This window comes from Helianthus annuus, chromosome 16 (genome assembly GCF_002127325.2).
Source record: "Helianthus annuus cultivar XRQ/B chromosome 16, HanXRQr2.0-SUNRISE, whole genome shotgun sequence".
In the NCBI taxonomy this organism is placed as follows: domain Eukaryota; kingdom Viridiplantae; phylum Streptophyta; class Magnoliopsida; order Asterales; family Asteraceae; genus Helianthus; species Helianthus annuus.
Window position 1 is genome coordinate 191,512,472 of NC_035448.2, and position 14,379 is coordinate 191,526,850.

General features: G+C 37.5%; 1 protein-coding gene across 1 annotated transcript in view; it reads right to left on the minus strand.

Moving 5' to 3' along the window:
* The window catches only part of LOC118488024, a 31,183-nt gene extending 17,086 nt beyond the window's left edge, over positions 1 to 14,097 (minus strand). Inside the window, exon 1 of the mRNA XM_035985016.1 lies at positions 13,697 to 14,097. Within this exon, the coding sequence (XP_035840909.1) occupies positions 13,697 to 14,000 (304 nt within the window). The 5' untranslated portion in view covers positions 14,001 to 14,097. The remainder of the gene's footprint in view (positions 1 to 13,696) is intronic.
* Between the last annotated feature and the right edge of the window lie 282 nt (positions 14,098 to 14,379).

Here is a 14,379-nt window from a genome sequence, read left to right on the forward strand (position 1 = left end):
TTTAAATAGGGTTTACAAAGAAATAACTACTACTGGAACACTACTAGAACATGGATGAAAATGGCATCCCATTCACCCTTAATAACTACTACTGGAACACTACTAGAACATGGATGAAAATGGCATCCCATTCACCCTTTATTTGCTACCCACGATCCTAACATTAAAAGGAAATAAACACATGCTGAATTGAAATAAACAAATGCTGAGAATTATCCGGTGGACGTGTTGACCATATCAGAAGACTACTCAGATTTAAACTTGGATCATCTTGAGATATTGGACATAGACATATATAGTAACTTACCACTTGTGAAGGATTTTGTTAAACTCATCATAGCCAAGTCACCTGTGCTAAAGAAAGTGCGAATTGAGCTTAATGACAATTCCAACTTTCTTGATCCAGAAGACAACTTAAATTTTAAGTTGGATCATCTCGAGACATTGGAGATAAAAATGTTTAGAAACTTACCTTTTGAGATGGAATTTGTGAAACTCATCATGGCCAAGTCACTAGTGCTAAAGAAGGTACTAATTGAGCTTAATTATAATGTTTCTGTTGATGAAGAAGTGAAGATGCTTAGAGACTTGATACTACTCCCATTTCCGCGGGCATCACCTTCAGCAAAGTTAATCATTGAACGCCCGGAAGCTTCATAATGAAGGATGTTATTTTGATGATGCGCGCAAGTTAATTTTTTTCTTAGGATGAAGGATTCTCATCGCATAGTAATCAAGGACCATTTTGTATGTGTTTTGATGATCTCGTTTTGTGTTTATGAAATATTAGCTTATATGCTTTGTAACAAGTCCGAAGCTTTCGTTTAAAGAAAATCTTTAAATCATCTTGGTTTTGAATCATGACGGCCTAAAACGCAATAGACATATTTTCTTTGTTTGCTACTATTTACATAGATAAATGTTATGCCAACACTAACTATTATAACACTAACTATTTACATTTACGAAAACTTCTGAGTAAGGCAGGTCCGCCGGGCATGTATCTCTAACTATGTACTATTAGCTATTTCCAAGTGAATCTTGTGTATATGTTTTAGTTTTATAACTATTTTGTTAAAGATATCAATTGTTGACTATAAAGTAAAGATGCTAAGAGACTTGCTGTGCGTCTACTAGAGCACAAATCAAACGTTCCAAAGTCACCTTTAATACTATTATATTTGTTGCATGGAACCGAAAATATGCATCTCTAACCGGTTCCAAACTTAAATTGTGCACCTCTAACTTGTTCCAAACCGGTTTTAACGTAGGAGTTCTCAAAACAATCTCAATCGACAGTTCTGTTTGAAACCATGACTAGTTTCACCAAAACCGGTTTCATAATCAATTTCAAGTCTTTTTTGGAACTGGTTTGGATTCACAAACTGTTTTTTTGTCCACCTCTGGTTTCAAAACAAATATCATAATATGATTTCTGAATTTACTAGGCCTGTGATTACGAACCCAAACATAATAAAGCCCAAGTGGCTTATTAGGGCCATAAAAAGTCTTATGGGCTGAATTTAGTGCCTACCCAAGTTCATACATGCATGAAATCAATGTGTTTTTATATAGGTGCACAAAACTGAGTTTTTTTATACATGGGTTCGGGTATGGACCCGAGTATGGTATTTTCGGGTATTAAAAATAATCGGGTTGTGTTCGAGTTTGGGTATTGGCCTGAAAAACCATACAAGGTGTTACAAGTTCCAGGTAGGGTATGGGAACTGGGTACCCTATACCCCTTGTAATACCCTATATTCGGGTATGGGAATATCCCGGAAGCCAAGTATATTTCGGGTATAGATGGGGTTTTTAACGGTCCGGGCTGCAAATATATGTAGATTTTGGGTATTTTACGGCTATTTTTGAGGTATTTAGAAACCCGGGTATGGGTATTCACAAAACCAAGGTATGGGGGTATTCATTATAACCGGGTTTAGAGTATTTTCCGGGTCACAAAAACCGGTTCCGAGTACGGGTTTTGTAGCTAAAGGTTATACCCGCTGAATACCCTATCGGTAAAGTCAGGTACGAGTTTAGGTACCCAACATACGGGTCTTCCAATACTCGGCCCCGTATATTTTTTTAGGTTGTTTGGAGTTTTTTGTGCACCACTAGACTCTTATCTCCCAAAAATATATGTATATATGTATTTTGGTCAAATAACATTAATTTAATAGATTTGAGTAATGGATGGAGTTAATTAAGGGGATGTTTGACAACTTCTGAATGGGTAATTGTTGAACTAGTAAGAGTAAGAGGTCTGAACCATTAAAAGCTAGTATAATGTTTAACCGTTCAGATACAAATGTCTGACCAATTTAGATTAGAGGTCTTAACAAATGTTTTAAAAACCAGTAAATACCGGCCCGTTATACCGGTATTACCGTTTTCAAATGTAAATCCGGTACGAAACACCTTGGTAAATAAGTGAAACGGCATAAGGTTTGTACCGGCGGTAAAATCCGGTATACCGGTTTGAAACGTAATACCGGTACCGGCTCAGGGTTATTTTAGTTTGGGTTGTTCCTTTTTTTTATATATGTTACTTTTTCTTATGTAATTTTTATATATATTATTATTATGACTATTCGTAACTAAAAGTTCTTATTTAATATTGTATGAAACGAAAATAGTTGATGTATTCAACACTCAAATGACTTAAACATATCGTACACTTTCATTTAAAAGAGTTTGTTGGAAAATTGAATGGTTTTCGATTATCTTTTGGATTATTTTTTATTATGGATTTACTTTTATATTATCTTTTAATATGTAATCAGGCATTTTTGGATTAACTTTTGAGTTGATGTTATAATATATGAAATTATAGAGTTAGCCAATCAACCCGGTTGAACCGCTCGGTACAACCTGGTTCAACCATTTTTTAGCCTAATCCGGTTTGATTAAAAAACCGGTTTTTAAAACATTGGTCTTAACCATTCAGACTCAGTGTAATGCTTAATCATTAAGAGGCAAATGTCTGAACCATTTAGACATCTGCTCACGAAACAAACAGTCTAAACCATTAAATTAAGTGCTGAACCAGTAAGAAGTAAGAGGTCTGAACCATTAAAAGACTGTTATGTGCTTTAACCATGCAGGTGGGGTCAAGCAAAGTAAGAACAACGGTGTCATGCAACGTCTGATGCATGGCTTATTCAAGTGTCTTCTATCTAGTTTTTTATTTAAGTAATTAAGTTGTTAGGAGTGCAAGAATAAAGGAAATATTGAGGGATGCCTCTTGTTTCCACGTAACTTCTTTTCCCAGTTCCTAGGATCTAGGTTGACTTTGTTTGTGTATCTCCTTTATATGGAGACCTTTTTTGTTTGGAACGATGATTAGAAAATTTACTCCAATTACTCTCTCTAATTTCTGTCTAGCCTCTGTCTCTTTTCTTGGCTATTGAATCAAACCGTTCGACCCACATCAGTGGTATCAGAGCAGTCTTGATCCACTCCTATGGACGCTCGTGAATGGAAGGCTTCAATGGATCGGATTGAGTCGACTCTTTTTGAAACAAGCAATCTTCTAAAAAAGGAGTCCCGAAGATGGGCAACGTCACCCATTTTTTCTACATCACCACCTGTTTCCGTCATCGCACCGCCAACCTTGTTAACCATTGCCGTTTCATCACCACCAACTTCCGTTCCCATACCATCAACTCCGCCAGCAGTTGTTTCCACCAAGACACCAAAACAAGCTTTCGCCGCCACACCTCTAACAACCGTCATTCCAAAACCAACCCTAAAACCTATACCAACCCCATTGGATCCAACTCTAACACCCGTTCTGTCGCCGCAAAAAGCCACTGCGACCAGGCCATCATCCAAACTAACACCTACCAAAATTCTGATTAAGTAATAAATGGTTTCTTCTAGGTTGAAGAAGGTTGTGAGTTCACTGCCAACAACAAAACCAATGAAATCAATCCAAGAAGTAGCTGGGGTACCCGAGTGGCGCCCGTCACGGCGTTTGATGGAAACGGCTCCGAATGCTACCGTACGAGCCGAGTGGCGTCCCCCGTGGTTTCCACTAAGGCCTATCCGGATTTTCGCCTTGAGGACAAGGCGAGTTCGAGTGGGTGGATTGTTAAGGGCCTTAACCATGCAGGTGGGGTCAAGCAAAGTAAGAACAGGGGTGTCATACAAGGTCTGATGCATGGCTAATTCAAATGTCTTCTATCTAGTTTTTTTATTTAAATAATTAAGTTGTTAGGAGTGCAAGAATAAAGGAAATATATTGATGGATGCCTCTTGTTTCCACGTAACTTCTTTTCCTAGTTCCTAGGATCTAGGTTGACTTTGTTTGTGTTATCTCCTTTATATGGAGACCTTTTTTATTTGGAATGATTATCAGAAAATTTACTCCAATCACTCTCTCTAATTTCTTTCTAGCCTCTGTCTTTTTTCTTAGCTATTGAATCAAACCGTTCGACCCACATCAGTGGTATCAGAGCAGTCTTGATCCACTCCTATGGACGCTCGTGAATGGAAGGCTTCAATGGATCGGATTGAGTCGACTCTTTTTGAGATAAGCAATCTTCTAAAAAAGGAGTCTCGAAGATGGGCAACATCACACATTTTTTTCTACACCACCACCCATTTCCGTCATCGCACCGCCAGCCTTGTTAACCATTGTCGTCTCATCACCACCAACTTCCGTTCCCGTACCATCAACTCCGCCAGCATTTGTTTCCACCAAGACACCGAAACAAGCTTTCGCCGCCACACCTCTAACAACCGTCATTCTAAAACCAACCCTAAAACCTATACCAACCCCATTGGCTCCAATTCCAACACCCATTCTGTCGCCGCAAAAAGCCACTTTGACCAAGCCGTCATCCAAACCAACACCTACCAAAATTCTGATTAAGTAATCAATGGTTTCTTCTAGGTTGTAGAAGGTTGTGAGTTCACTGCCAACAACGAAACCAATGAAATCAATCAAAGAGGTAGCTGGGGTACCCGAGTGGCGCCCACCATGGCGTTTCATGGAAACGGCTCCGAATGCTACCGTACGAGTCGAGTGGTGTCCGCCGTGGTTTCTACTAAGGCAGATCGCATATGGGTGTCGAAGATGTACAGGGTGATCGCCCATACAATCGACGGAGCGTGCGACCTCGTGTGATGCCTCCACCGGGGATAGAGAAGAGACTGGCTCAGGTCGAGTCGGATGTAGCTGTTGTACGGGTAGACGTATCCCATATACAGAGCGACGTATAGTGAATGGTCGAGGCGATTATTGCTATGCATTCTGGCGCGCCCCTACCTCCACGAGCTAGCGCTGCACCACCACCACCACCATCGCCGTAGCTATTTATTTAATTTTGGTTTTGTTGTTTTACATTTGAAACATTGTAAATATTCATCCTTTGTTGTTTTAGATGTAAAGCGTTGTAAATATTAATCTTACTTTGTTTGTTTAATAATTGTTATCGTATTGTTTATCATGTTCACATATTTTGTTTAATAAATTGGAAAATTACTCAACATTATTAGTACGTTTAATTACAAACTCATAACATAATCCGATAAATCTAAATAATATACAGCAAACTCTATCTAAACAGTTTCTAAAACTTATTAAACGATTATTCGTTTTCATAAAAAATAATAATAATAATAATAATAATAATAATAATAATAATAATAATATACTGGTCGTATAACATTATACGGCTAGTATATGTTTGTTAAAAACCAAAAAACCTGATAAAACCTCACAAAAAAAACTCATTAGGTTGTATAACATTATATTACCCGTATAGAATTGTATACGACTTGTGTAATGTTATCCAACCCGTATACATATAAAACAAAACAAAAAAACATTCCACTGCATCTATTTCTGTGCAACAACATTTTATACGGGCCATATAAGGTTATACGGTACGTATACACTAAGGGATGTGAAAATAAGAAATAGTGGGTGTGAGAATAGTACTTGCAAAAATAATATAAGCAAACAAGAATGTACACAAACCATGTCTGCTAATGAAAGTTACAAATAGTATTATTCAAATCGCTCGTCGCTCGTCGCTCGGAAAACACTCGGAATATGCTCGCTTGGTTTGGTTCGGTTTGCAAACGAGCCAAGCATGAGCAAAGGTCCGCTCGGCACGGTTCGGCTCAAATTAATTTTTATTAATTTATTACGTGTATAATTATATATGCACACACAAATTACATGTATATTCATATTTTATACATACCGCTCTATTAGATTTGGATCACTATACTCAAATATACAATTATATTTATCCATACTAGCCTAATCAAACCAATAAAAAATTGGCATCTTTCTCTCATCAATCGCCAGCGCCTCTCGCTCTCACCATACGCCACAATGCAACAATTGTTCTTTGTTGTATACTCATCGCCTCAACCAGAGCCTCATCCTCGAACGATCCGGTCTCAATCTTAGCGTCATCCTCGGATAGTTGGACCTTATTCGTGACCCGATAGCGGAGACATCGAAGGAAACATGTTCTTTGTTGTATATTCATGGCCTCACCTGCCTCAACCAGAGCCTCATCCTCGGACGATCCGATCTCAATCTTAGCGTCATCCTCGGACAGCTGGACCTTATTCGTCACCCGAAAGCAGAGACATCAAAGGAAACATGCTAAATCTATGGTTGTCCAAATTACTCGTTGCTCGTTTCTCCCTTGCCGCTCGCTCGGAAAATTACACGCTCGAATATGTTCGTTCGGATTTTTCTCGGTTGTACACGAGCCAAGCATGAGCAAAGGTCCGCTCGATTTGGACGGCTCGTGAACAACCCTAGTTACAAATGTTACCGTCACATCATCACATCCGCTACTTCAAGTAGCTGATCAACTAGATTAATAATAAGTTTAGTATTATGTTGCCAAAAACTCAATTTATCTTTTATTGCCACCTAGAATAATAAAAATAATAGTTCTAACAGTTTTATGGCAACAAACAAAGAACTGAAGATAAGTGATTATATCATAGGATAGGATTCACCTTCATGAGATTTATGACGGCGAGCTACATCAGTGTATGAAGGTGGCGCATTGTAACTCGAAGAATTACCGGCGGGTTGAGAATCACCTCTACCATGTACCATAAGCCCCATAGAGGGCGCTTGGTTGTTGCTGTTATAAGAGGTGTGGCTGAGCTGATCTTGTGATCTTTGGACCCGCGCCATAGCTCCAATGGAGACCGCTTAAACACCATCATCATGGATCTCGATGGGCTGCTCTATATCCTCAAAAGATGAGTCAGGTCTCACCACCACCGACGTAAGCGATGGAGGTCCATCCATTTGTATAAAGAAAATAAGGTGGTGAATGTACGGATTTTAAAGAAACAAAAACACGGAGTCAAGGTCGGAGGCCATGGAAAATAATTAATCAAGAAATTTTGTCTTAGTTTTCCTAGAAGGTAAAGAATTTGGGTGTTGACATGATCAAAAGGGATGGCCAACATGAATTTCATTACAATACCTATCACAAAACTATATAATTAAAGGGTGGGGATCAAATAGAAAGTTTATTTTTGCTAGGAATGATAGGAAGCAATAGGATTATGACATGTGGCAAAATTTAAAATAAAAAGAAATGGTATTTTAGTGAATCCAATCCTTTCTTCTTCTATCTTCTCCCGAGTAACTTCAAAACCCACCATTTTCAAAACCCACCATCTTCAACATTTTCTTCACTTACTATCTCAATAATCACTACATTATAGTGCGATTTTCGTCATCAATCAATGATTCAAACACCCGATCAACGTGTTATTCAACTCTTTTTTTTTAAGAGAACCCAGTTTAATTTCATTCAAAATCTCGTTTTTCCCGTGATTTTGAAGATAATCACTCGATCCGTTCGATTCGATCGCTGATAAGTATTTCTATCATTCAAATTTCGTCAATCGTTAAAGAAATCGGGTTCGATCTATGTAAGAAATTCTTTAATTTCATTTTTACGATCTGGGTTTTTAATTTAGTCATTGCGTTTTACGATCTTGGCGGGGGTCGAGCTTTAATAAAAAGGCATCAGAAAATTTAATTTTTCAGAAATTGGCTCATTTCGAAGACAGTAAGTCGTAGACAATTCAGACAATTTTTGATTTGCTACTCTCTGGTTCAGACAATTCACAGACAGTTTTATCTGTCCATTGGTTTTGGAAATAAGAGAGTTTTATGTGTTTTCTAGGCATTACGTTTTAGAAAAAAAAACACATTTTTAAGTGTTTTAGTTATTGCGTTTTAGCTAAAACACATTTTTGAAGTGTTTTTAGTCATTGCGTTTTAGGTAAAACACATTTTTAGGTGTTTTCAGTCCATTGAGTTTTAGAGAGAACACTTTCTTTTGTTTTTTTAGGCCATTGCGTTTTAGAAATGAGACATTTTAAGTGTTTTCTGGCTATTGAATATGTCACAGAATAGTAACCAAGTTTCAAAAGTGTTCTAATTAAGTCACTCATATCGTTTTTATCCCAATTAGATGACTTAACATTCAAATCGAGTCATGTCATTTTTTCTATGTGTCAAGAAAAAAATGAAGAATAAGATGTTGGGGTCGGATTATTTTAATATATGAAATTATATTTCTTAAAAATAAAAACACTTTAATTACATTAAAAATTAAAAAAGCAAGTTACAATTCACATCATCACCCAAAGTTAGCATCAAATAAAAGGGAAAAAAGAAACAAAAGTCCACATCACTATGATTACTTATGAAATGGATGAAAAAACCCTTAATTTTAATGAAAAATGAATGTTGAGTGACCTGATTGGAACACTTTTGAAACTTGAGTGGCCTAATTGGAACACTTTTAAAACTTGGTTACTATTCTATAAAGTTACCCCTTTTATAAATAAGACATTTCTTTGTGTTTTTTGTGCATTGCATTTTAGGTAAAACACATTTTTATATGTTTTCAGTCCATTGCGTTTTAGAAAACAGACATTATAAGTGTTTTCTGGTCATTGCGTTTTAGAAATATGACCTTGTTTGTGTTTTGCTGCATTGCGTTTTAGGTAAAACACATTTTTATGTGTTTTCAGTCCATTGTGTTTTAGAAAGTACAATTTCTTTTGTGTTTTTAGGCTATTGCGTTTTAGAAATAAGACATTTCTGTAACACCCCGTGTTACGAAAGTTAAAGTCAAAGTCAAGATTGAAGTCAAAGGAAGAAAAGATTGCTAATAGCGATCTGTCACTCCTTGCTCAACTACTGTTTTGACTTCTTTGACCTGTAATTGAATCTTTTACTTTTGTCGCTTTAGTTGTATTATGTGGAGTATCTATTAATAATTGAGGTTTAATCAATGTTATCACATGTTTTATCGCCTTATCGCTAATCGCATCACAAACGCATTCGCGCCTTGATTGATAGATTCTGAATATTGTTTTACGTGTGTGTATTACCTATGTGTTACTTGTGCATCTTTTCTTTATGTTTGTGATGATTAATCGAAACGCAATCGCAACTCTATCGCAATCGCACAACGCAAGTTATTTATAGTGATTGTATGTTAGATATAGTAGTTAGATTATTTGTGTAACTAATAGGTAATTCTAACGCATCGCAACAATCAAAACACGAATCAAAACGACAGAACTTAACACGCCGGACACCTGAATCGAACGGCCGACCGATCGAGTGGCCATTCGATCGGATTGCCATCCGATCGAGGCGCCATCCGATCGGTGGCCAATCCGACCCTTGTGCACTTTCCTCTTTTGGAAACCCTATAAATACCCTCCTGTCACATCCTTTGTGATGTGACAGCTGCTCTACTCGACCAACCCCACTCAAGCCCTCATTTCTCTCGATTTCTCGCGATTCTTGTAAGTGTTCAACCAAAATCTTGTACTTCTATGATCTACACGCACTTCCTCATCATTTTCTCTTTTGAATGTTAACTTTTAACCGTGAAATCAACGGATTTGAGGTGTTCTAGGGTGATGTCATCATGGAGTTCTTATGAACTTCAAGTCTTGACCTCATTCCATCAAGAATAACTCAGATCTGAAGGATTTCCACATGATTAAACATTGTTTTCGCATAGATCTACACATATTCATGGTTAAAAGGATTAAAAGATGGTTTTTCTAACTTTCTTTTAACTCTTTTACACTCAATGCACTCAAAACCGATAGAATCAGAGCTTGTACAGACCTTCTACTCTTTCTTAGTGATGTGTTGGTTCAAGATTTGGTTTCTATCAAAGAGACAACCGATTTCGGGTTAAACATTAACAACCATCTCGAACAGTTAACTGATCAGATTAAGGTGATTCCTGTTCGATCGGATCACTTGGGAATGATGGGGTTTCTGTTGTTTAGCATGTTATCACACCGCCTTGATCAAACCGCAAAACCTTCAAAACTTAACAACTTCCAAGTTTGCAAAAAGATCAGATCGCGGGACGGATTGCCGTCCGATCGGATTGCCAGCCGATCGGATTGCCATCCGATCGAACAGCTATCCGATCGGCTTGTACTAGGTTTCACACTTAAACTTTTATTCAAACTTTCAAAGATCTAAACATCGAACGGATTGTCGTCCGATCGGATAGCCATCCGATCCCACGACCATCCGATCAGTGATGTTTGGAACTTCGACACTTAATCATTTTTATAATTTTCAAAGATCATCAGTAACTAACGGATTGCCAACCGATCGGATTGCAATCCGATCGAGTGACCATCCTGCTGTGAACTTGTTCTCACTAAGTGTCCTGCCAATCAGATCGCTATCCGATCAAACGACCGTTCGATCGCTCGACCTGAAGGGTAGAGATACTTCTCTGTTTTCAAAATGCTACAACGAAAACTTCAAATCCATCATACACAAACACATCCTTACCAAACAAATGTCAATCCTAACGAATGGCCATCCGATCGGATGACCATCCGAACGGATTGACATCTGATCAAATGGTAAACCGATCGGATTGCCATCCGATCGGGTTACCGTTCGACACTTGGTCACTGCTCACCATTTTACGCGTCACTCATCGCTTACGCTATCGTTAACTGTTCAGGCTAATCTCTCAGCGCTCCCTTCAATCCAAGACAGTGTTTATTTGTTAAACACTATCTGTGAATATACTCGAACCCTTTTTGCTTTACGCACTTTTGGGTGTTACATACGTTACTTATTCTAAATCACCAACGACACACAACGCAAACACTATTTATACGCTGACCGTTATTGCATGCTACGTGTTATTCGATGAATGCTTGTATGTTATGTTAACACAGTGATTGTTGCCTGACACATTAGCAACGATAGTACTATAGTTTGGACTCAGCACCTGTCGTGGACAAGGGTTGTTAAGGGCTTTACTTCACCTGTCCCAGTGGGGATATGTGTTGCGCATTCTACAACTCGCAGTCACGTCTGTGCATATTTCTCTGTCGATAACCTAATTGCCTTCACTTTGTACATGTTACGTGTTGGTTATGCGTAAACGATTTCGAACTCTATTATACTATAAAAGTCGTGTGCTCACCTTTACACTACGTGTATTGACTTTATTTTAACATATGTGGCAGGTGCTTAAGATGCTAGGATTGATGTGCTTTGGTGAATCAAGCTAGGGGTCTAGTTATGTCACGCTTAAATCTGAGTCTTCGGAACAATATTTGTTTTTGAGACAATTAATTGTAATAAATGTTTTTATTTGGATATGTTGTGGTATGGGACATGACTTTTAATTATCTGGTAATGAATAGTTGTTATGGATACCCATAGACAATCTGTTTCGCTCAGTGCCATGCCCCGATGTTTCCGCCATCGGTTGGGGTGTGACAATTTCTTTGTGTTTTCTGGCCATTGCGTTTTACAAATAAGACATTTCTTTGTGTTTTTGGTGCATTGCATTTTACAAAAATGTCATTTTTTAGGTTTTTTTTTCATTGTGTTGTACGCAACTGGGTTTTTTCTATGGCGTTTTACGCAACTGGGTTTTCGAATTTTTTTTTTTGAAAATATAGCAATAGTTTTAAAGATAAAAAACACTCGTTTTTTGGTGCAATTTTTATAAAAAAATAATGTCGTATGAAAGAGTTATTAACGTTTAAAAAATAGGGGGAATTGGAGGAGAGAGAAACTATTAACTTGGATTGACTAGAATGCTCTTAAACAAACTCACGCGCCTCTTTTTTTTCCTTCATTTTTACTCATTTAATCTTAGCCCTTAATTAAATAAATGGATGATCAAGATTACTTTCTAGGCTTTCTACCCAAATAAACTTCCTATTAATAAGACTTCCTAAACCTATAATTAAAATACCACTTAATATTTCTAATAGAGCAATATAATTAACAATTATAATAGACAAATATTGGAAGGTCATATACATCTATCTATCTATTCTAATAAACAAAATATATTTTATACCACTTGGCATTATACTAACCCATTATTGCCAATTGCCAAATTCTAAATAAACAACCTATTTGGGGGGACTAGCGGGTAAACCCACCTCGGTTTCGAACTCGGGCAAGTACACCGCCGCCACCCTTGCCGGTTAGGCGTGCGGGTATGTTAAGCCAACTTGAGTACCCACTTGAGATTAATTTGTTGATTTCGATGTTGGTTGTTGACTTCCAATGGTCATATGACCGTTTACACTTAAAAAAATTGTTTTATTTATTTTTTTTAACCTTATACTAACCATCTCTTTCTCAAACCATTTTCACTTTAAACCATCTCTTTCTTACTAAACTCTTACTCATTTCCATTCTCATCAATCTTTTTCTCAATGGCTAATCACTCATACGAAGACTTAAGTATTTACTTACTGCCAAACGAATGCGAAGATCGATAGTAACTTACTTTATTTCGTACGGATTGAGCTTAATGACAATGTTTCCGTTGACGAAGAAAATACGATGCTTAGAGACTTGCTTCTACTCCCATTTCCGCGAGCATCCTCTTCTACAAAATTAATCTTTGTACGCCCATAAACTTGCTTATGAAGGCTGATTTTTTTATGGTGATACTTAATTTCCTTGGTTATGATAGGACTAGATGTAAAACCCGTGTAAAAACACGGGTAGTTTTTAGAAATTTTACATACCATATTTTATTAAACAATGAATCGCTATACATTTTTCTCATCAATCGCCAGTCGTCAATCGTCTTTCGCTCTCACCGTACGCCACCATGCGACAATTGTTCTTTGTTGTATATTCATCGCCTCACCTGCCTCAACTAGAGCCTCATCCTCGGACGATCCGATCTCAATCTTAGCATCATCCTCGGACAGTTGGAACTTATTCGTGACCCGATAGCGGAGACATCGAAGGAAACATGCTAAATCTATGGTTGTCCAAATTACTCGTCGCTCGCTCGGAAAATTATACGCTCGAATATGCTCGTTCGGATTTTTCTCGGTTGTAAACGATCCAAGCACGGGCAAAGGTCCGCTTGATTTGGATCAGCTCGTGAACAGCCCTAGTTACAAATGTTACAGTCACATCATCACATCCGCTAATTCAACTAGCTGATCAACTAGGTGACAACTAGATTAATAATAAGTTTAGAGTTAAATAATAATTCTAACTGTTTAATGGCAACAAACAAAGACTCAATTTATCTTTTATTGCCCACCTAGAATAATAAAAATAATAATTCCAACAGTTTTATGGCAACAAACAAAGAACTGAAGATAAGTGATTATATCATAGGATAGGATTCACCTTCATGAGATTTATGACCATGGCGAGCTACATCAGTGTGTGAAGGTGGTGCATTGTAACTCATATAATCACCGGCGGGTTGAGAATCACCTCTACCGTGTACCATAATCCCCATAGAGGGCGCTTGGTTGTTGCTGTTATAAGAGGTGTGGGTGAGCTGATCTTGTGATCTTTGGACCCGCGCCATAGCTCCAATGGAGACCGCTTGAACACCATCATCATGGATCTCGATGGGCTGATCTATATCCTCAAACGATGAGTCAGGTCTCACCACCACCGAAGTAAGCGATGGAGGTCCGTCCATTTGTATAAAGAAAATAAGGTGGTGAATGTAAGGATTTTAAAGAAACAAAAACACGGAGTCAAGGTCGGAGGTCATGGAAAATAATTAATCAAGAAATTTCGTCTTAGTTTTCCGAGAAGGTAAGGAATTTGGGCGTTGACATGATCAAAAGGGGTGGTTAACATGAATTTCATTACAATACCTGTCACAAAACTATAATATTAAAATACCACTTAATATTTTTAATAGAGCAATATACTTAACAATTATAATAGAGAATATTGGAAGGTCATATACATCTATCTATCTATCTATTCTAATAAATAAAATATATTTTATACCACTTGGCATTATACTAACCCGTTAATGCCAATTGCCAAATTCTAAATAAACAACCTAT